Consider the following 21,603-nt stretch of genomic DNA (forward strand, 5'->3'; position numbering starts at 1 on the left):
TGTTGCTTATTTGACCTTAAAACGTTTACTGTTAAAATCATACTTACTTTTACTACTTCTACTTTAATTAATAGTAAATGACGGCATCTTCTTTCCACTTTTATATTTGAACATTCATTCATTTGAGAAAAGAATAGAGAAATGACTGACTGGTTTTGCATTCTAATTCTCCTAAAACCTCAACTCCCACAATGCCTTGCCGTGCGTGGAGAGTAACTACGATGACGTCAAAGGTAGGGGACCACTGTACAATGCCGGGGACCACTGAGATGTAGTTAAACAACTTTTATCTATAGTTTAGCAGTTGAATGTAACATTTTATTGAGTCCCCAGATTAATATTAACCACTTTACGTTGCCGCGTAAAGTAAAAACAAGAAAATTGCAGCTGCAAAACCGGATAAACGACCTATTAGCACTGTTAGCGCTTAGCTTGTATGTACAGTAGCATGTGAGCCGGGCACACTTTTGTTTATGTTTTGACCGGCTTACTTATAAACCTGTTAACGTTAGCACGAACAGTATGCTCACAACAGTGAGGATAGGAGCAAGATTCATTTTAAAGTGTGTTATTTAGCACGTCAGGCCTGGTAATGACAGATACTTTTCTTTTTTCTTTTATTTATTATTTATATGTTTTCAGTTTATTTACCTTTGTAAGTTAAGGTTTGTGGAAGTTTGTCTTACCTACAAATTTACTTTTCGTTATTGTACATGTTTTTATTGTTGAAATCAACAACAAAAACAAGCGTCAAGTTATTTCATACAGTGTTGACATATGGGATGATGTGGAAAAACTATTATGAATATAATAGCCAGCTGGCTAGGCCTTAGTTACTGTTCATTATAGTAATAAATAACTCAGTTAACTGCAATGCATTATTTCAGACTAAATCACAGTAGACCAAGAAACATATCAGATTAAATAAACTATCACCAACTCTGCCTTGATTTGCCCTTGACGACCAACTGTTTTCTCATCTCTGGTGTCTGGAATTGGTGTAACCTAAAAGTAAATGCAGAATATATTTTCTGTGGCAGAATTACAAAGTTTAATGGTAAAAAAAAAACAAAAAAAACAATTGTCATTTTCCATTGCAGAGCTCATAGAACAACTCAAAAAGGAAAGGATGCATCGGCTGTAGATCCTGCTTTGTCCTTTATGAGCAGAACACAGGATGCCGTACCACTGTGTTGCCTACGGATGCGGCAAAACTGCAGAAGATGGTGTGACACTCTTTAAATTCCCTAAGGACCCAGAGGAGTTTCGCAAATGGGAGAAGCAGGTGCAGCGCACCCGCACCCAGTGGGTTGCCACACCAAACTCTTACCTCTGCAGTGAGCATTTTGGCAAGGAGTATTTTGAGCCCAGGCCATCCACAGGCACTCTGAAGCTGAGGCCGGGAGCTGCTCCGACAGTGTTTGTCCGTCCTCACTGTTCTTCCTGCGGTGGAGTTGGCTGTAGTAAGTGCCTGCCTGCTATCCAACGGCGGGGCATTACAGCTGAACCGAGAGAGCGCACCGTAAGTGTGATCATTTCTGTTGTGGGAAGGTTACTGCAGAGAGAAAGTCTCTTGGTTGTTTGCATGTGTGATGTAAAAACTGAGTCACATTCATGCTCTTCATATATCATTCTGTTGTCTCTCTTTGAAACATGATAAAATGCTGCAGTTTGATGATACTGATGGAAGAGGTGATGAAGAACATCCAACAGGAGGAGGGGTGAAGCCGGTAGAAAAAAGTGGAGAAGAACGACCAGGTTAGGAGCAAATGAGGAGATTAGGGAACAAGGATTAAGAGACAAATGACATTTTTCTGTTAAATGCCATTTTAACATGATAGGAGAGTCAAATGAGTGAACGTCTTTGTCTTGAACTGATAAACATCACATCTGTATTAGCTCCAGGGACTGTTAATAAAGTTAGATGATGTTTTTTTTCTGTGTAAATGTATTTATTTCTTTCCTTTACAGTGGTGTGTGAGATGTGTGGCGTCAGCGGCTATATCAGCACCTTCTTTTCAAAGTCCAAGCGTTTCTGCAGTACATCCTGCGCACGTTCCTATTCATCTAACTCCAAGAAGTCGTCCATACTGGCACGTCTGCAGGTGAGTCCACAACAAACAACTCGGAATGATGATTTTTTTTTCTGCAGGGAAGTTATTGGATGTGGCATTTTTCTCATGTACGCAATCTTACATTTTGGGTTGAGGCTTTTCATGAATACCTGCTGGTGTTTGTTCCTTCAGCTCACTTGTTTTCATGCAAAGCTTAGTTTTTCATTCAAATGCCTCCTGATGCAAAAGAAGAAGTATTTCACACCTAAATGTTTTCTGCCTGTCCTTTGTGTCTGTGGTTTAGCCAGTTCTCACTGCTGTAAATACTAATGCTGTACCAGACACTTTAGACAAAGTTAGTATCCGGACTAAGTGTTGTTTTCAGTTTCTTGGCTTTATAAAAAAGATTTTTTTGTACAGAAAGGTGGTATATAGCCACGGCAATCCCACCACTACTTGTTGACCACTGGTCTTCATCCAGCTGTTCTTTATTTCCCAAATCTTGTCCTTCTTCTTGAGTCACAGAAGAAGGCTGCCCCTCTCTTGTTTTTCTTCGAGCACCCTCACTGCTCTCTTCACTATCAGCACTGCTGACACCTTTGTTCCTGTTCCACTCAGAGGCCAGACTGCCGTGGTCTTATAAAACTTCTGCACTGCCTTATATAACAGGTAGAAGTTCTTGAGACCTTTGCTCTTGTAAGCAGCCTCTGTCAGCAATTTAACAGTATAAACAACAGTGGATTTCAATTCCTCAAAAAGTAGTTTCATCAGCATCATATTGATGTTTTTAGTAGGAACAGTGTCAGCACTGACCTTAATAAAAATTGAGTTTCAGTTTTGGATGCAATCAAAAATCAACAGAGCATATCTTACTTGACGGGTGTGAGCACAGAGATTGATGGAGAACATTTAGTAATGAAGGAAAGCAAAAAAATAAACAAACTTATTGTGAGGACTTAAAGGGGATGTGGGCTGCCACTTCTTGTTTCAGTGCTGTAAAGCGGCAGGGTTGAGCCATTTTTGTGGTTTTTGTGATCATTGTCACTTCACTGTTCGATGAAAAATATGTAGCCAAAAACGGAGCTCTGTTATTCTATCTGGTTTTGTTTTTATGTGATTTGACAAGGTTAAAAAAATGTAGAAGGGTCAAATCAGCTTACAGGTTTGTGTGTGCTGGTCAAAGTCCCCTTGAATTGAGTATTTTAATACATTGAAATCTAGTTTATTCCTTTCGTTTCACCAGTGTGTGGGATTTGGTGGCATCTTGCGATGTGGTTGCAGATTTCAACTAAACACTGTCCTACCAAAACCGACCTTGCTCTGTCTCTGATTGGTTGCCTTCATTAACCCCATTCACAGTGCCATGCCAATACTTGCTGTCTGTGTGAAAGTTACAGATGCTGAGAGGGGGGAAAGATTCCGCCTCCGGAGCTGTGAGATTGGTTAGGGTTAGAATATGAAGTTAGAATATAACACATCCAGCGGCAGAGTAGAGTGGGCATTAACAAGAAAACCAGTTGGGTCTATAAAGACTCCATGACTCGGTCTCCCTACAGTGGCTGCTAAAACACGAAAGGACTTCTCCAGGGTCAGTGTTTGGTTTGTCCATTTCGGGCTACTGTAGAAACATGGCAGTACAACATGGCGGACTCTGCGTAGGAGCTTGAAAAATAGTTAAAAAGGTGACTTTATTTTTAGAATGATCTTTAACGTGATTATTCAGCTGTAAATTATGGCAGCACAATTTCTGTCCATTTTTTTTTCAACACTTTCCTCCCAAATTCAACCTGACCTAACAGTTTATGTGGAAATAATGAATGAAGTGCACTAACATACGCTGATTTTTCAGTGCATACATTTGATTTAATTTTTTTTGTTTAGCGACATTTATATTTACGCAGTTTATAATTACGGACAAATGGTGGCAGTATTTCGCAAAAAAAATGCCGTCAACGCCACCACAGAAGAAGGGGGGCGAAGAAGAAGAAGAAGAAGAAGAAGAAAAAGAAGACCGCGCTGTGCTTGAAATCAGTGCACCGACCTGAGAGGCTCTCTGCGGGCATGTGTCTGACTTGTCCCCCTTCCGTCCACTGAAGACAGGTGTACCGGACACAAACACAGATGGTGCACAGGTGTTGCGTCGAGGACTGCTTCACCTCGAAAAGTCGCAGCATCGTCTTTCACCGGTTCCCCCTCGTCGACCCGGTGAGACTGAAGCAATGGCTGTTTGCTCTGAACATGCATGTAAACACTCCGCCCCACGTCCTCAACAAGCTCTTCGTCTGCCAGAAGCACTTCGAGGCGGACGACTACTATGACTACGACTCCCCGGACCAGCCGGTCCGCCGGGGCCGCCTCCTCAAGACCACCGCCGTCCCCACCCAGTTCAACCACACACTCACCTCTGAGACAGGTGACCACACCGTCAGTGTCCTCCACCAGCTGGTAAGTTTAGGGCGGTGCAGAGAGGATGGCAACACGGGACTTCTTCTGCAACATAGAGACGGGAACTGTAAAGCAATCAGTAGGCGAATGGACCTGAAAAGCAAAATGATTTGACACGTTTTTCTAACATTGTTATTTATCTGAACTTGAATGTTCTTTTGTTAATTATTATAATTTCACAACAAATTGCACAAAAAGATCTAAAACAATTGGTTGACTTGTTTTGCAGTCAGTCGCAGAAAAATCATCTCCAACTGTTCTGATGATTGATTATTTGGGTTAAAGCTACGTTACAGCAAAGTTGACAACATTTACTGCTTTTGGGTTACTTCTCAAATGTCTAGGGCCGCAGCTCATGGTTATTTTCATCGCTGGCACATCTGTTGATTATTTTCAATTGTTTGGTTTTTAAAATGTCAGAAAATGGTGATAAAGGGTGATCAGTGTTTCCAAAAGCCAAGATAACGACCACATCATCATTGTTTAGTCCACAACCCAACATTATCGAGTTTACTTTAAAGAGGAGCAGAATATATTCAGATTAAAGAAGCTTGAATCAGAGAATTTTGACTTTCAGCTCCTACAAATGTATAATGAAATATTTTCTGATTGGAGTGTTTTGCTGCTTCTTGACATGTCAAAGATCGAAAGATAATTTGATTTATTGAGATGCTCACTCGAAGTTCAATTAGTTGCAGCCCTGGTCTAAATACTTTCCTCAAAGTTTTTTGTCTCTCAGGCCAAAAAGCTGCACTGGAACACACCGCAAGGACTACAGCCGACAGCCAACTACTTTGTATGTTCTGCATCTGCGATAAAGGAAACACCTCTCTGCTAGGATTGAGCAGTAACTTTTGACACTACTCTCACTAATGTAGCAGCTCCTAATCTGTCGGTGATTACTCCCATTGACGAGCTGCCACTGATTCTACATGCCCAATCGGTCAAAAAGCTGTTGGCAGTGTCAGTCCAGTGCCAACGGTGCAGGACACACCACACTGACTAAAGCCACAGTTGCTCACTGACGGCCCTGACAATGTCCTGTGAAGGAACTCATGAGGTGTATGTCTCCTGCATGTTAGTGCGTGAACATTTGTGATTGTAGTAATCATTAACATTCTTGAAAAATGTGCAAGAAAGGGAAAAGAAAAGTACTTTCCAGGTCCTTTTTTCCTGTGTGACGTGTCGTAAGAAGACAAGACACTTTAGTCCCAAGGACATGTTTTGACAAATGTTCTGTTTTGCCTTTTTTAAAGCTGCCTCATAATAATCCTCTTCAGTAATGACTACTGTGCCAAACGTCAGAGCATTAGTGTGCACAGAACTGTTTACCACAGACACAGGTGTTTCTATGCCAGACGTCTGTTTTACATGTAAGGACTCATAACAAAAATTTCACTAAGAAGTTATGGATCTGGCTCATGCTGTACATGAAAACAGTTTTGAAATGAATAGTCATGTGGCTAAATGTGCTGGAACCTTTATACAGATGGCCGCAAAAATTTGGACAGTGAGACGTCTTGCACAAACTTTTTTCCTGCTTCTCTCTCTCCAGGGAAGGCCGCCCACGAAAAAAGCCACAGTGCTGAACAAGGTGAACAAAGTCCTCCCAAGCCTAACGGGAACGGATGGTGAGGACACTGAACACACAAGACACACTGAGGAAAATGAGCGTTGCACACAAACATTGCACAGAATCTTACTTCAGCTCTCTGAGTCCTCCATTCTTTGTGTTCTGCAGGATCTGCTGCAGGTTTTGAGTGGGGAGCGTACTTGGAGAAGGAAACATCTCTGGCTGCGTCAGTTTCCTGCTTCAGACATGTGAGTCCTGTCTGCCAAATACAGTTCGAAACACTTTAACTCAAACATAATAAATGCTCTGGGGTTTCTTTTCTTTCTGATGTTGTTATAGGGACGTCTCCAGCTTATGTAGAAGTTTATACTTTTATACACAAAGCTTCTAAAACGGTATTCTCAAATATCGGCTAAACGGTGATGGTACATTCTGATTGATGCTGAGATTAACTATTGAAGACGTGACTGTGGAATACACAAAACACTGATGATCTGTAAGGAAACATGTGATCTCCCGCCTGCAGGCTCCCCTGTGTGCCCAGTGGGATGACATCATGGTAGGCATGAAGGTGGAGGTCCTGAACACAAACGCAGTCTTGCCCAGCAAAGTCTACTGGATCGCTACCATCATCCAGGTTGCAGGTGTGTACATGTGTCTGTGTTTGACCCCCGTGTATCACTATGGATTTGTTTTCCATGAGTGGACCCCCATTTTGGTTATCTCATACATGCACGAAGGCCTACATGCGCGCAGGTGATACAATACACATTCCTGCCTGTGGTTTCACACTATTCCACTGATCTACGTCTGGCAGTAACACACTAAGATGAGCCGCAATGCACCAGCAAAGGCAGAGGAGAAGAAGGCGGCTGTATAGTAAACAATGGATGCCAACAATGCAGGAATCAAAAAATTTTAAGAAACTCCCCGTTGCAGATGTTTTACGAGGAACATTTAAAACATTTGTGAGACCTCAAATAGTAACAGCGAGTATAAACATAACTTTGGTTTGTGTGCAAGAAAACTCCGGTAGGCAAACTTAAGCCTTGACCGCACTATGCAACTTTATGTCATGTAATCAGGAGTGTTGCATTCGTTGTGGTTTGCACTCCACATGACTGAACAGCGACGGGGGAGCACACAATATCAGGTCACACATGCGAGATGCAGCACAGGAAATGACACAACCTAAGTTGTTTGTGCCCTGATTTTCAACAGAAAAACAAGGACAGAAAATAAAAGACTATGAGTGAGAGGACGGACTAGGATGTGCGGGCAGCGAAGATTATTTTAGTGATGAAAACATAACTGACTGCTTATTGTGGTTCAGCAGGAATGGCACATTTAAATGTATAGCTTGTATATGTACTCTGATAGAAGCTATAAGCCGTTAGTGTCCCCGCTCTGCACAAATATGAATGAGGAGCGTCTGCTCTTATTGGCCGTAGCTCTTTCATGTTTCCCTGACCCTTTGATGACACAACCAGATATTTAGCCTGCTACATATCCAGCTAGTGTCTGCAAGGAATCACAAGATATGATCTTGGAACAGTTCACATGTTGGAACAGTTCACATGTTGGAACAGTTCACATGAGCGCTGATTTGTCTCTGATCTGGGGATCTTTTTCAGCAGTCTCAAAAAAGTGTGAACTGGAAATCGGGGCTGAAATTTTATACAGTGAACATGGCTTTAACATCGCCAATATCAAAGTCGGCCATAATAATAGAATTATCTTCTAATGACGGCATGTCAACAGATTTTGGTGTAGTGTGGCAAGTAGTTGTCAGCGTACCTCGACCAAGCAACATAGTCACCCTTAGGCGATTTTTGGAGTGAAAATGAATGTACCCTCAAAACTGAAAGCTACGTGTTGATTGCAACTAATAGTTTGGGCCCCTAAAATTTGACAAATGTGGAATATTGCAATTTCCTAGAAGCCAAAGTTAGACCCTCAGGTGTCTTGTTTCATGTGGCCAACAGTCAAGAACCCAAAGATATTCAGTTTATGTTGATGTAAAACAGACAAAAGCAACAAATCCTTACATTTCAAAGGCTTTTAAGACTGTAGATTTTATATCAACCTAACGAGGACCTGTGGCCTGTCATCTGAATAGATGTAGCTCTAATTGAAAATGTTGGGGGTATGTTCAAAAGAATTACAAATAGTCAGCCCCCAGAATTGAGTTTATCCTCAGTTTAAGCCTCTAAACCAGCATTTCAACTCACGATAGAAAATACTGTACAATGGTAACAACATTGAATTAGGATAAGTTTGGTTGAATGGCGTCCCATAAATAATTAGTGTAATATTAAATAAAGGTAATCCATAATCAGATGATACTGCTTCAATAAAAAGCTTATATTGGTCACTCTTGTTTTGTAATGCAGAGGCATAAATTGTAACTCTGACCCTTGCACTCTGTCCAGGATACAAAGCCCTGCTGAGATACGAAGGCTTTGAGCACGACAGCAGCCACGACTTCTGGTGCAGCCTCGTTTCAGGAGAGCTGAACCCGATTGGATGGTGCGCCATGACGAGCAAGCTGCTGGTACCGCCACAAGGTGAGTACTCATACCATGGTCACACTCATGGCATAAACTAGATTCAGCTGCTTCCTGATTGCATTAGGACAGTTAGCACGAGCACTTACTGTCCTGGTAAAGAAGAGACAGATGAATATTAATATGTCTTGATTGGCCTGAATCAGTTCTTCATCTATGGGATATATTTTAATCTAACATATTGTGTGTTCATAGATGCAAAGCAGGACATCCCAGATTGGAAAGCATATCTGATGAAAAAGCTGGTGGGGGCCAACACTCTACCTGTCGACTTCTACCTGAAGGTAAACCTGGATCCTGTCTGAAACAATGATTTTATGACATCTATCTTGAAGGAGACATGAATGAAAATGAATCCAACCAGAATCTCATCCCTTTGCCACCTCTCCCTCCGTCCTCTCCCTAGTTGGCAGAAAGCATGAAGACCTCGTTCAGAGTAGGTATGTATGTGGAGGTGGTGGACCCCAAACACGTGAGTCGCACCCGTGTGGCCACCATAGACCAGATCGTCGGCGGCCGTCTGCGGCTGGTGTATACAGACCAAAGCGAAGCCCCTGAAAACACCACCCTTGACTTCTGGTGCCACATGTGGAGTCCACTTCTGCACCCAATAGGCTGGTCCAGCAAAGTGGGTCATGACATTAAAACGTCTGGTAAGTCGAGCATTCTTTTTGTTTATACTTATGATTGAAAGCATGCAATATATGTTGGTGAAAGTGTGCCTCAAACAAAAAAATAAGGAATGTTTCTTTTTTAAATCATTGCAGGAGCTGCTTCGAGAAGTAACATGAACAGTTCATTCCTGCTTTTCAAAAAGGTAAGAAGAATGTCCAATCAGAAAGCAAAAGTAGTCGCACCGCTTTTGCACAACTCTTAATGAAGACTGTGTGATCTGCAGCCCAGGTTTGTCTACATGGAGGGAGGTTTCTTTGAGAAAGGAATGAAGCTGGAGGCCATTGACCCTCTAAACCTGGGAAGCATCTGTGTGGCCACTATACACAAGGTAAGACTGCTGTCTGGAACAGTCATTTGTTTATGAATCATATCACATCACCAGCACTCAGTTAGAAAATCATGTAGTTGGACCTCATCGCAAACAGTTTATACTGACTGCACCACCCTCTGCTCCTCCCAGGTTCTGTTGGACGGCTACCTGATGGTGGGTATCGATGGCACCATATCAAACAATGGCTCCGACTGGTTTTGTTACCACGCCTCGTCTCATGCCATCCTTCCTGTAAACTTCTGTAAGAAGAACAACATCCCTCTGACGGTACCTAGAGGTAAATATAACCATGCCTATTCATTCAGTCTCTGCTACAGCGCACACTCAAGCCCTTTTTGCTGGTACTATTTTGCTTTGTCATTCTGTTGAGCGCTGTTGTCAGTTTTTGCTACATTGAAGATGGAAAAGCTCAAGCAGTATACTGTTAAATTCACAGGATGTAACCTCTGCCGGTTAGGTCTCCCAGTAGTAGTGTGAGATCATGGGAGTTGCTGTATTTGTTGTTTAACAATAACCATTACTGATAACCACACTTTATGTTTAGTCTCGTTCTCTGATCTTCTTCACTGTCTGACTCGCTCCCAGAGCTCAGAGCCACAGGCGACCGAATAAAATCACTGTTACATTAAATACAAGGTTTAAAAGCATCTTCGTCTCCGCACCACTTGGACATAACGTCGCTGTTTTCAGCCACAGCAGCTTGAAACAAAGGAAGTCAGCTGGCTGTCCTGAAGAAGCTAAGAAAACATAAATAACGCCATGATTGGGGGAACACACTAACAGCAGCCAGGAGAAAAGAAACGTCATTGGCCTAACCCTTACTACTGTGTTAGAGAATAATGTAATGTGAATACAGTAAGGCGTTACTTTAAATGATAATACGTGCATATTTCTTTGTTTTGGCAGGTTATGACTCTCAGACGTTCACTTGGGACAACTACTTGAAGGAGAAAAAGGCTAAAGCTGCACCGGCACAACTGTTTAACACTGTAAGAAGTGAAGGGAGTTAAAACCTCATGCAACTTTGTGTGTCCTGCTAAAAATGTGAAACTTGTAATCAGCAAGTGTTTGGCAAATGAACCCACTGTTTCTCTTTTGTCAGGACTACCCAGGTCACAGCTTCTCCCCCAACATGAAGCTGGAGGCGGTGGACTTGATGGAGCCGCGTCTGGTGTGCGTAGCCACTGTGAAGCGATGCGCCGGCCGCCTGCTGCTCATCCACTTCGACGGCTGGGAGGACGAGTTCGACCAGTGGGTCGACCACCAGTCACCGGACATCTACCCCGTCGGCTGGTGTGACCTCTTGGGCTACCCGCTCCAGCTGCCTCCTGGACTCGGTAAACAACTTATTTAAAAGCAACTCCATTTCCAGCAAGTCCATTCTGAATGTGTTCAAACAAGGCATTTTAATTGTGATTCAGCTGTATTTGGATTATTCATTCAATTAAAGACAAAATTAAACTGGAAACTGTCCCCTCTTCCTTAACAAATTTGCAATACTGTCTTCCAGTAGATTTGACCGAAAACCAAGCAATGCAGAAGCACCGCAAGCCCGCCGTATTTGGAAAAAAGAGTAAGATTTGACTCCTATCAAGATCAACTGTCACATCTAGTGTTCTCATACATCTGACACTTCTTTCACCTCCTTGTTTTTGCTATCTGTAGGAAAGAAGAATGCAAAAAAGAGGCTTTCTCAGGAACAAGCTAAAGATGACGCTGGTCAGCAGCCTGAGGCCACTGAAACAGATGGTCCTCATGGTCCAGAAAGGCTGCCTCCAAAAATGCCTTTCATCGAGCCCAAGCCAGAGCCAGAGGAGCAGGAGAGTAAGTAGAAGAAAACTTCAGCAACATGCTGTTCACTTTTTCTCTGGTATTTTTGAGACAGATTTGGTCATTTGCTTATTGTGTCTGTGTTGTGTCTCTGTAGTCTTTCCGGTGCAGGTGAAAGTGGAAGAGGTGGAGATGGAGATGGAGACGCCCATTGATCCTCCAGACCGACCCAAAAAAGTACCTCTGGATGTTATTAAGCGGGAGGAGGGAGGTGAGCAGATAAAGTCAGGACTACATCAGGCATCGCAGGGGAGCAGTTTGGAAAATGAAAATATGAAGCGGAAAGAAACCGCAGCAGGAAGAAGTGAAGAGTGGGCATTATGGGAAGAGAACCTTACTGGTGAAGGCAACATGGAGCAGAGTAAAGACAAAAGTGGTGATGTGGAGAATAGTCAAAAACTGGATGAAGAGGAGGGCAGCAGAGGAGATGACAGCGCCATGGAGGACATTTCAGAGAGCAATACAGAGCAGGACACAACAGGAGAGGATCCTGTTGTGTCAAACTAAAAAAAACTTATTACACAAAGTATTACACAAACAAAGTGCGGCTCACACATTTAGAACAAATAAATGTACAGTACAGCATCAATGGGAGAGTCAGTGCACCTTTGAATCTCTGTTGGTTTAAAGTTCTGATGAGATTAGATTTCAGTCCTGGTTGACCTGCACATACATGTATCAATAGCAAGTGTGCAGGTTGCACGCTTTTGGGGGCGACGAAACACACTTTATTGTTTTAATACAGCTCTGATACAGCGATGAGCATTAAACCCATCAGTGAAATACAACTACAAACAGTAATACTGGATTACATGCACACGTGTCCTGTGAATCTCTTGGTCTTATGCTGTGTTCCAGACAACATCGGTGGTCCAAATGTCCTGGTTGAAACTTCCTACCTCAAAGGGTTCCAGATACACAAGACAAAAGTGAACAAAAAACTTGACTCACCGTGACAAAATGATGTCTCTTTAGCAAGTTTACACACAGTTGCACCCTCAAGGGCAGCCTCGTGCAATATAAACCAAATAAGGGGGGAACCAGCACGTGAGGGAACAGACGCCGTTATACATTTTAATTTACAGCACTTTAATACTTAGAAACGAATCTAAACATTTAATTCACTAGAGTTTTACAAATACTGTAGTCAGAGAATTCAGACTTTGAGTGGCGTTTGACTTTTCCTATATAGTGGCTGGGAATTTTCAAGTTTCGATTTGTCTGGAACAGAGCATTACATTGGCTTTTTGAATCCAGAGCAGGAATGGCAGACACATTTTGGACACCAGCAATAATGACTACTACATAGAGAAGTAATTGCAGAATGTAAGTACTTGAGTAGTTATTGCTGAGAAGCTCACCATAAATGGTACTAGAAGTGGGATTTAATGTCACGAAAATCTTAAGGGTCATAACTGAAAATTCTTTATATACATTAATATTACTGACATGCTTCTCAAGGATTCACTTGGCTAATTTAAAAACTACCTCACTTTCTGCATGTCGAAGTTCCATCACACATTGACTATGGTCAAATAGTTTTGTTTTTTTTTGTTTTTTTTACTTGTAAGGTTCCCAGCTGAGTGAAATGACCTGGTAGTATCTAAGGTAGTGTCCATGATAAGAGTTGGTCAGATTCTCTAAATGCTAAGGGTAGGTGCTTTAGTTTCTCTTATTTGCTTAAGCACAGGATGCAATGGACCATCCTGTACAAAAGTAAAGGAGACGCTGTCCCACAATTCCTTGCAGCCCTGGTGAATGCAATCGGATTCTCTTGGCACCACAGTTGTGTTTGTATAAATTCTTCATCACATCCTCCCTTGATTTCATGACTGTCCATCACAGTTAAGGAACTTTCTAGTTGTTTAACAGCAGCCTATTATATTTGTGCATCATTCTTAGGCTCATATCCAACCTGTGAATATGACTTGGAAGTGTTAGATCATTCTGGGTTGACACAACACACAAACGTTTGTTGTAAAGTTTTATTTGTTCTTGTTTTATATCCAGATGTGTTCTTTTTTTTGTAAATCACTGATTAATCATTGATTAAAAAAGACTTTCTGATTTGAATGTTGTCTCAGTCTATCTTTACAAACGGGTGTCAGATTTTGGTACATTCTGCAGTTGTGCTGTAGTGGTTAAGAAAAACAAGCTTAAAGCCAAAGATTGTATAATTTTTGAGCAAATGACAGTCACTTCATTTTTTGCCTTCAAGATGCTCAAATGTCCAGCAGAGCTGCTCGGGAGCTTGAGGATCTGGGAATGTGTATCTAATGCTGTGAATGTGAAGCAGGGCGGTGATGACAAAGACCATCTGTGCTCAGAGTACCCTCCCTGGATGATGGGGAAAAATATCTTTTTGACCTTTTTCAACACTATTGATTAAACAGCAAAAAATGAAATACTGCAAATAAAAAAAAAACTGTCTGGAGAAAGGAAAGCTGACTGGCAGGAGATGTGTAACAGCCTCAGCAGCTACAGCTTCCACTGTCAGCAGAGGTTACAGTTTTTGAGAGTTGAATCCATCGTTTAACCTCCAAATCTTCAACAGTTGCCAGTTTACTGGAAGCTTGTGGACTCAAATCGTCAGTACAAAAGGCAGCAGGTTCAGGCCATGCTGCGTGTTTTGGTGGTTTTCTTGGCTGCTGCTGCCGGTTTTGTGTTGGGACTTTTGCGAAGTTTGGATTTGCCTTTGAGCATTTTGACTTGCCGAAGGCTGTTGAGGTGCATTGGTTTGGGTTTGGTTGCCTTGGGTGCTTTGGCAGGCTTTGGGGTGACGGTAGGGGCGGAGGGGAGGTTCTCGCCCCCGGGACAGGCTTTGAAGACGTGGACGTCCTTGACTTTGCGACCCCTCAGCTCGGGGGGATTGGCACAGGTGGCTCGTACCTTCAGGTTGACTTTCTCTATCCACCTAGATGGGAGGGAAATTCAGACATGAGGAAGTAGAATAACTGGTAGCTAAATATAACAACGGCATTGCTAAAAAGTGGGAAACCTTTCCCACTGTATTTAAATATGCACTCTGCAGTTTTAGAGACTCATTTTCATTTTGCAGTATTGGTGAGGAAATAATACAGACTCCTAAGAACACTGTTGGAAGCTAGAGAGGTGGTAGAAAACAAATTGATCATTTCGTTTGTTTAAGCATGAAACGATTTTTGTCTCTTCTATCTAAAGTTTATGATAGAATATGTGATCAGTAGGCCTTAAAATGAATCCTATATAGGTAGAAAACCACCCCACGTGAGAATACAATATTTTAGACATGAAACAACATTTTTCCTACTTGAAAGAACTTTAAAAACAAAAAATAAAATAAATACTCAAATCATTTCTGACTACACTAAAAGTGCTGTGATTGTCTTACAAGCGTAGTGGCAGCAGAGGGCAGTCACACATCAGAGGGTTGTCGGCCAGGTTGATGACCTCCAGAGAAGTGAGAGGGTGGAGGTTAGGCACCTCCTCCAGCTGGTTGCCCTCCAGAAAGAGACTTCTCAGCCCGGAACCCAGACCTGCCAGGGAGTTCTGTGACATCTAGAGTACAAGATATCACATTAAAAAAACTGTTAGATAACTTGGTGAAATGTTTTGTTTCTTAGGCAGAAGGTGTAACTGAAGGGCAGGTTTAGGTTGCCATAGCTCACTCACCTTCTCCAGACCCATGTTATCCAGATAGAGCTCCTTCAGTGACCTCTCCAGTGTTCGAAAAGCATTCGGCCCCACCCAGCGAATTGAATTCCCAGACAGCCTCAGGTCTCTGAGGTTTCCCGTCTTGCTCAGCGCTTCAGTGGGCACTTCCGTCAGCTTGTTTCCTCCCAGGTGGAGCGTATCGAGGTCACTGGCCTGCTCCAGAGCCCTGGGTGACACGTGATCGATGGCATTCCCAGTGAGGTAGAGGGCTCTGAGGCCCTCGGCCCCGGTCAAGACGTCTGGCTCCATCTTGGTGATGGCGTTGTTTTCCAGGTGAAGAGCCAGCAGACTGGGCACCAGTCTGAAGGCCCCTCTGGGGAAACCAGTGAAGCGGTTCTTCTCCAGGTGGAGGTAAGTCAGCTGAGGGAGACCTGTGAATTCGGATTATCCAAAGTCAGAATAATGAATAAAGTCAGAATAATGAAGCCTTTTCTACTATTTAATCTTCCATTTAAAAGACCTTTAAAGGCGTCGGGGCTGAGGGAAGTGAGGTCGTTCTCTGACAGGTACAGGTAGATCAGTCCCTTCATTCCATTGAAAGCTCCACCCTCCACCTCCACAATCTTGCAGCGCTGCAGATGTAGGGACACCACCTGGGCAACACCGGGGAAGCTGTTGCTAGGGATGTAGTGGAAGTGGTTGCCACGCAGGTCGAGGAGACGCGTGCTCGGAGAGAAACCCCGAGGAACCTTGGTGTGGCCGCGGTTCTCACACGAGGAGTGGTGTGTCTCAGCCTGAAGACAGGGAGACGATGGACAGAGGGGACAAAGACGCATGAATCATTTGCTTTTGAAACTTGAAATCATCCACAAGAAGTTTAAGCAGATTAGAAATGAGTGTCAGTATGCTACGAAAGGTAAATCACAAAACTCTCCCCTGGAATCCGACACCGCGTAAGGCCCACTCACCTCGCAGGCACAGTTGGCCGGACACTTGACCTTGTTCTCTGGTGCCTGAGTGGGTGGTGGCGTGATCCTGGTCGCCTCCTCGAACTCTGCCTTCAACATGGCCTCCTGGCTCTGACAACGCATCTCAGGAGGGTAAACGGCTTCCAGGTTCTCTCCTGACAGATGGGCCGGTCCTCCACATGTCCCCATCAGCTTCACCTTGTTTCGGATCGCCCACTCCCTGTGGTGAGTTCGTCAAGAGGATTAGTACATTCTGACTGACGTGATTAAAGCACTGAGGCCACAAAGGTCGGCTGTACCTGAGTGGACGCAGGTAGCAGTTGCAGTAGACCGGGTTCCCAGCCAGGTTGACCCGTGCCAGGTTGGGTGAACCTTCAGAGAAGGGCTGGATGACACGCAGCTGGTTGTAGCTGATGTCCAGGTGGATGAGGCTGGGGGATTTGGATACAGCTGTGTTGGACATGTCCTGCAGGGACATGTGGTCCAGGAAGAGGTGGGTCAGTTTAGCCATGGACACCACCTCCTCGCCAATGTAAGTCATTGGGTTGTAGCTCAGATCGAGACGGGTCACCTCTGGCAGTCTGGATACAGAGAGGGAGAAGTGAGGATTATCAGGATGGGAATTTCAAGTTTATTAGATCTGCCAAGAACATCAGGCAACTGTGAATATTAACAAAGATTTGTAGCCGTGCTAGCAGCAAGGCTCTAGGTGGCAGCGTCAGGTCGTTAGTCCTCTTCTTTAGTACCGACTGAAACTTTGCAACGACTATTGGCTAGGTTATCATTAACTGTCCAACTACATATATCAGCCTCAGCCTTCCTTCGTAATTAGTGATAATTAGCTAATGTTGGCACGCTAAAACTAAACTAAGATGGTGAACATGGTAAACAATCCTACTAAACAACAAGATGTTAGGACTGTCAATATGAATTGACAGTGGTTGCCTATCAAAAGTAGTAATTACCCACAACAGCAATTTATTTTTGTAAAAATAGTAGAACTTGCTCATTAGCAATAGTTTCCTAAAGTAGTTTTACCGTCCATGTGAGAGTTCTGCAGCAGAACATTCAAACCTAAATAATGGTGCCAGATAGCCTACCTGGTCATGGTCTCACTGGGGAAGAACTGCAGCTCATTGTGGTCCAGACTGAGACGTGTGAGCGTGAACAGACCAGCGAAGGCTTCGGTGTCCAGGTAGTTCAGAGAGTTGTGACTGAGACGAAGCCATTTGATGTTCTGCAAGCCCTGGAAGGAGAAGAGGTCGCCTGTTTGATGAACGTTCCAACACCAGGAAACATTTCTGCAGTCCTTTCTAAACCATCGATTCAGTTCGCCATTTCGAAGACTTCTGTGTAGGTGGTTTTACCTGAAAGGCCATGTTGGGGATGTAGACCAATTGGTTGTGTGTGAGGGAGAGCAGGTTGAGAAAGCCGAGCTGAGAGAACGCTCCGGGCTGGATCTCTTCCACGCGGTTACGGTCGAGCATGAGCTGCTTCAGCGAGGACAGTCCATCGAAAGACTCCTGGGCAAAGGAGGACAGGGTTTGGTTTAATAAGGAGGCTACTGGAGACTTTTAGTTACTTTAGTTTAGGGTAACAAGTGTGTTTACAGGTCTTATAGAGTCTAAATGCATATGTGAAAAAGCAGTTTGAAGGCTTTTGCAGCTCCAGAGAAAGCTGCAGATAATCTGACAAATTGCCTCTTGAAATTCAAATTTTTTATGTGTGTGTTTATATGTGTGTGTGTTACAACCTGGTAGAGGATGTCAATGTTGTTGTTGGCCAGGTTGAGGAAGACCAGGCGACCGAGGCCGCGGAAAGCCCCCTCCTTCACCCTGCGGATGTTACAGCGCTGCAGCGACAGGTGAGTCAGGTAGGGAGTGTGTTTGAAAGCCCCGGTGGGGAGTTCCTGGATGTTGTTGCCTCGAAGATCTAATTTCACCGTGATCTATAAAGAAACAGGGTGACTAATCAGACGGAACAAGATGGGGCCTAAATATACTACGGAAATGGATGTGTACTTGAGTGAATAAAAGACCTCATCAACATTGGGTGGAACTTGGGTGAGGTTCTTGCTGACGCAGGTCACAGTGAGCTGGATCTGGTCACAGATACACTGCTGTGGGCATTTTGCTGCGTGTGCAGCAGGGACGCAGAGGAGCAGCAGGGCGGGCAGCAGGACCCAGAGGGTGTCCGGACCGAGCTGGGAGTACATCTGAGAGGAACAATAATCACATCATTCAATCTCTACCCTCTAACCCTCTCATTCAAAATAGTTTTTCAACCTAAAACAGCGACTTTAAGTTACTACATCCACATTTTCCATCTAATTCTATAATGTAAGTTCAATATAAAGGGCCACATTTAATGCAGTTTTTCTATCATGTTGAGTCAATGTACATTAATTAACTAGACGTGACTGATTTATTATAGTAGACAGAACAACCAGTTTGAATTGCTTTACTTTTATGTATAATGCTTGAATAATAAACACTTGAAAAACACAATATGTTTATGTTAAAGATCCCCATAGCTTTATATTGATAATGGAAAAAATAGAATACGGTTTACATATAACTAAAACTAAGACTTTGCATTAAATGTGACCAGTTACGTTGAAATGATGTCATAGAATTAGATGGAAAATGTACCCTGTTAAGTAAATGATTAAGGCAAGTTATGTTTGTGAGTGTTGGCCATGCAGGGAGACATAAAATAAAGGGATACACAGAAACAAACATTCATTCTTCATTCATTTACTCACTCACAGTTTATCCAGTTTATTTGGTCATGGCGGTGTCTACAGAGGAAACACTGAATCGACATCATTCATCATTCACTCCTGTGCTCTCTGCTGAACTGTGTAGTGCTTCACACACCTGTGACCATGTGGAGCTTGTCAGAAACAAACAGTTTGAGGATTAAATGTTGATTACTGCCCTAATGATTAGCTCTTGTACAAACCCACCGTAAATCCTCCATAATCTGCAAGTCTGTAATAATAATCCAGGCTATTCATATAACTTAGTTATAGTTATATTAATTAGTTTTATACTAAAGGGCAGGTGCGCCACATGTACAAGCACCCCAGACCTTCTCTCTCTCAGAGCCACTGATTTTGCATTTGCACTGAAATGTTTAATATATCCTTGTGTTAGAGGTCCAGTGTGTATTAGTAAGGTGCATTTAGGATGAAATATACTATAATATTCATAATTACGTTCCATAAGTGTATAATCACCTGAAACTAAGAGGCGTGGTGTTTTTTTACCTCAGAATGAGTCTTTTATATCTACAGTAGCCTAGAGCGGATAACAACAGGGACCAACATCTGTAGAATATTGTACTTTTTACTCCATTACATTTATTCCATTATTACATTCATGTCATTTTTCAGATACACTTTTTACATAAAAAAAACAAAAAAACATATGATACATTATAAAATACAATGCATATTTATCTCATTCCCCCCTCAGACTTATCTTGGGACACTTTGGAGGGGGCCGGACCCCGAGACCGGCAACCACAGGACTAAACTGTTTCTGAGGTAGCAGTAGTAAACTCCAATTCCAACTGCTGTAGAAGTGTACGTTGCAGTAATGCAGTGTAATGCTGTCATGTGGAAGTATTAACAATCAAATAATGTGATGTATAAAGATATACGGGTCAGTTGCAGGGTGCATTTTTCTGCACAAAACAGTTTATCTCCTCTTATTACATTTAGCTGACATTACTTCTGTTCTTTACCTATTTAGGATCGTACATGAAGGACCTTGATTGTTATTGAGTATTCTTACAGTGTGTAAGTTTTACTGAGTCAGAGTACTTCCTCTGTCACTGCATAGGTGTTGTAAACAGCCAACAACAGGACGAATGTGTAGCCTACCTGTGCAGGTAAAATAAAAGAAGAAGATATCAAGCTCAGAAACAACCAGGGGCCCCTACTTACAGAACCACACAGGTCCTTGTGATAGAATGTTTGGTACTATGATTCAGACTACAGTACATCACAGGATATATAATATTTACAATATACATAACTTCTAACTCTACCAGATAAAGGTGTATCGCACCATTTTTAATTTCCTCACTAAAGCTCAGTTTGATAAAAAATCATCTCCATTATTCTGTGTTTTTTGGGGATTAGTGTCATTTTGGTCAGATTGGGTCGCCCTAGTCTTCACTGGAATGCCTTAAAACCACATTCCCATGTCGGATCAACAGTCTTGATCCGCAGGAATGGACATGAAAAGCTTCGCAGCTCCGCACTCTGAAATTCGGAGTCTCAGAATGTTGACACGGTGAAATGGTGCCTACCCAAACCTCTCTGTCAAAACTGCAGCGCCAGACCCTCTCAGAGACCCATGGCTGTCCCAACCAGAGCAAAAACTATATCGCAATGTATTTATTGATTCGTTCTGTACATCTGAACTTCACTTTGATGTTGCATGGAAAAGAAGCTGGCTTCTTACAGTAGCCTTTGTCAAAGAGTCTCCATCATTTAGCGTCATTCTGTCCCTCAGACCCCCTGAGTAGAGAGGGGCCTCGAAACTAGAGACGGTGGAATTTCCTCCGGCCGGACTATTTGTCCGCGTCCCCCCGGGGATCAACAGTCCTGACCGCAGAGGAGCTGCCGCGCCGAGCGCGCACAAAGACGCACAGTGTCTTTCTCTGCCGGTATTGAGCCAAAGTGCGTTTTTCCCTGAAAAAAATGTGTCTCCTGGCCAGGAACAGTGAGACAACCATTCTCCACAGGCTCTCAATGGGATCAAAAGACATAACATCGCAATTCCTCCCTCATAATTTTTTACATTATGTTAATGTTGTTCTGTGCGTAAATGTTGATTTAATGACGTTTTGGGAATGAAGAAATTTGCTATATGAGCTAATGTGGAAAATTCCCAATTACTTGTTTTAGTTGAGTTCCCACATTTAACATACAACCAGTCTGAGCATGAAGCCTACACTGTTACAGAACGTTTAAACTTTTTGATGCTAAAATGCGCAAAATACTCCAAAACGTTCCCACATTTATCAATAACGGAGCAATTCGGGAACTTAAATCTCCATTTGTATGATCTAGTATTGATGCGTCCATCTGTCACCATTACGATCACTCAAATAAAGGTAAAATGTTTAAAATCCTGTTTGATCGTTTCCAGTAAGTACAGGATTCCATTAACGCACGGACTCACCTTGGTTCCGTCGTGGTTCCGTCCAGCTGCTGGTCGTTTACTGGACGCTCACTCTCTCACGGTCTCTACTCACTCTGCCGCTCTTCCCCCGGCTGTCCCCCATCCAAAACAAACTGCGTTTATCCCCTTCATTCACTGACACTCCCCCCGCAGCCTGCACACACACCTCCCGCCTCTGGAGTCTGCACACTGCTCCACTGAGCCTGTCAAAGGAATAACTTGCTGCAAAATAAAGTTATTGAGCTATTTCACCTAACTGTCTCGCTGAAGACTCATCTCTGCAAATAACACACACCCTCACATATAAACACACACACAGACGAGAGGAG

General features: G+C 43.0%; 2 protein-coding genes across 5 annotated transcripts; one reads left to right on the forward strand and one right to left on the reverse strand.

The window, feature by feature from the left end:
* The first annotated feature begins 212 nt into the window (after positions 1 to 212).
* On the forward strand, positions 213 to 13,548 carry l3mbtl2 (L3MBTL histone methyl-lysine binding protein 2). Of its 4 annotated transcripts, none has more exons than XM_030401217.1 (18): positions 213 to 233; positions 1,101 to 1,522; positions 1,671 to 1,758; positions 1,972 to 2,105; positions 6,055 to 6,130; positions 6,241 to 6,320; positions 6,599 to 6,716; positions 8,505 to 8,639; positions 8,835 to 8,923; positions 9,046 to 9,292; positions 9,407 to 9,456; positions 9,538 to 9,642; positions 9,775 to 9,922; positions 10,552 to 10,634; positions 10,748 to 10,982; positions 11,156 to 11,218; positions 11,311 to 11,469; positions 11,573 to 13,548. In XM_030401217.1, exons 2-18 carry the CDS (start codon positions 1,178 to 1,180, stop codon positions 11,980 to 11,982), a joined length of 2,565 nt encoding a protein of 854 aa, XP_030257077.1. In that variant the 5' UTR covers positions 213 to 233; positions 1,101 to 1,177; the 3' UTR covers positions 11,983 to 13,548. The 4 variants fall into 4 exon arrangements, with proteins under 4 accessions (XP_030257077.1, XP_030257079.1, XP_030257078.1 ...); XM_030401219.1 differs by having other exon boundaries at positions 11,159 to 11,218; XM_030401218.1 differs by lacking the exon at positions 213 to 233 and adding an exon at positions 652 to 1,011.
* On the reverse strand, positions 13,446 to 21,507 carry chadlb (chondroadherin-like b). The gene is made up of 11 exons (XM_030401222.1): positions 21,275 to 21,507; positions 18,115 to 18,291; positions 17,830 to 18,024; positions 17,444 to 17,599; positions 17,177 to 17,322; positions 16,376 to 16,657; positions 16,077 to 16,296; positions 15,629 to 15,902; positions 15,127 to 15,539; positions 14,846 to 15,012; positions 13,446 to 14,389 (listed from the first exon to the last, which is right to left on the reverse strand). The coding sequence occupies exons 2-11, from the start codon at positions 18,289 to 18,291 to the stop codon at positions 14,086 to 14,088; spliced, it is 2,334 nt and encodes a 777-aa protein (XP_030257082.1). The 5' UTR covers positions 21,275 to 21,507; the 3' UTR covers positions 13,446 to 14,085.
* Positions 21,508 to 21,603: the final 96 nt, after the last annotated feature.

The sequence above is a fragment of the Sparus aurata genome, chromosome 20, assembly GCF_900880675.1.
Source record: "Sparus aurata chromosome 20, fSpaAur1.1, whole genome shotgun sequence".
NCBI classification, from domain to species: domain Eukaryota; kingdom Metazoa; phylum Chordata; class Actinopteri; order Spariformes; family Sparidae; genus Sparus; species Sparus aurata.

Excerpts from the sequence above, each read along its gene's own strand:
- l3mbtl2 (XM_030401217.1), top strand. The coding sequence starts at position 1,178 with ATGCCGTACCACTGTGTTGCCTACGGATGCGGCAAAACTGCAGAAGAT. Across the intron at positions 6,321-6,598 it reads CAGTTTCCTGCTTCAGACAT|GCTCCCCTGTGTGCCCAGTG; the intron begins GTGAGTCCTGTC and ends TCCCGCCTGCAG. Across the intron at positions 9,293-9,406 it reads TCATGACATTAAAACGTCTG|GAGCTGCTTCGAGAAGTAAC; the intron begins GTAAGTCGAGCA and ends AAATCATTGCAG.
- chadlb (XM_030401222.1), bottom strand. The coding sequence starts at position 18,291 with ATGTACTCCCAGCTCGGTCCGGACACCCTCTGGGTCCTGCTGCCCGCC. Across the intron at positions 16,658-17,176 it reads CCCAGTGAGACCATGACCAG|ACTGCCAGAGGTGACCCGTC; the intron begins GTAGGCTATCTG and ends CTCTGTATCCAG. Across the intron at positions 15,540-15,628 it reads CAGCCCCGACGCCTTTAAAG|GTCTCCCTCAGCTGACTTAC; the intron begins GTCTTTTAAATG and ends CCGAATTCACAG.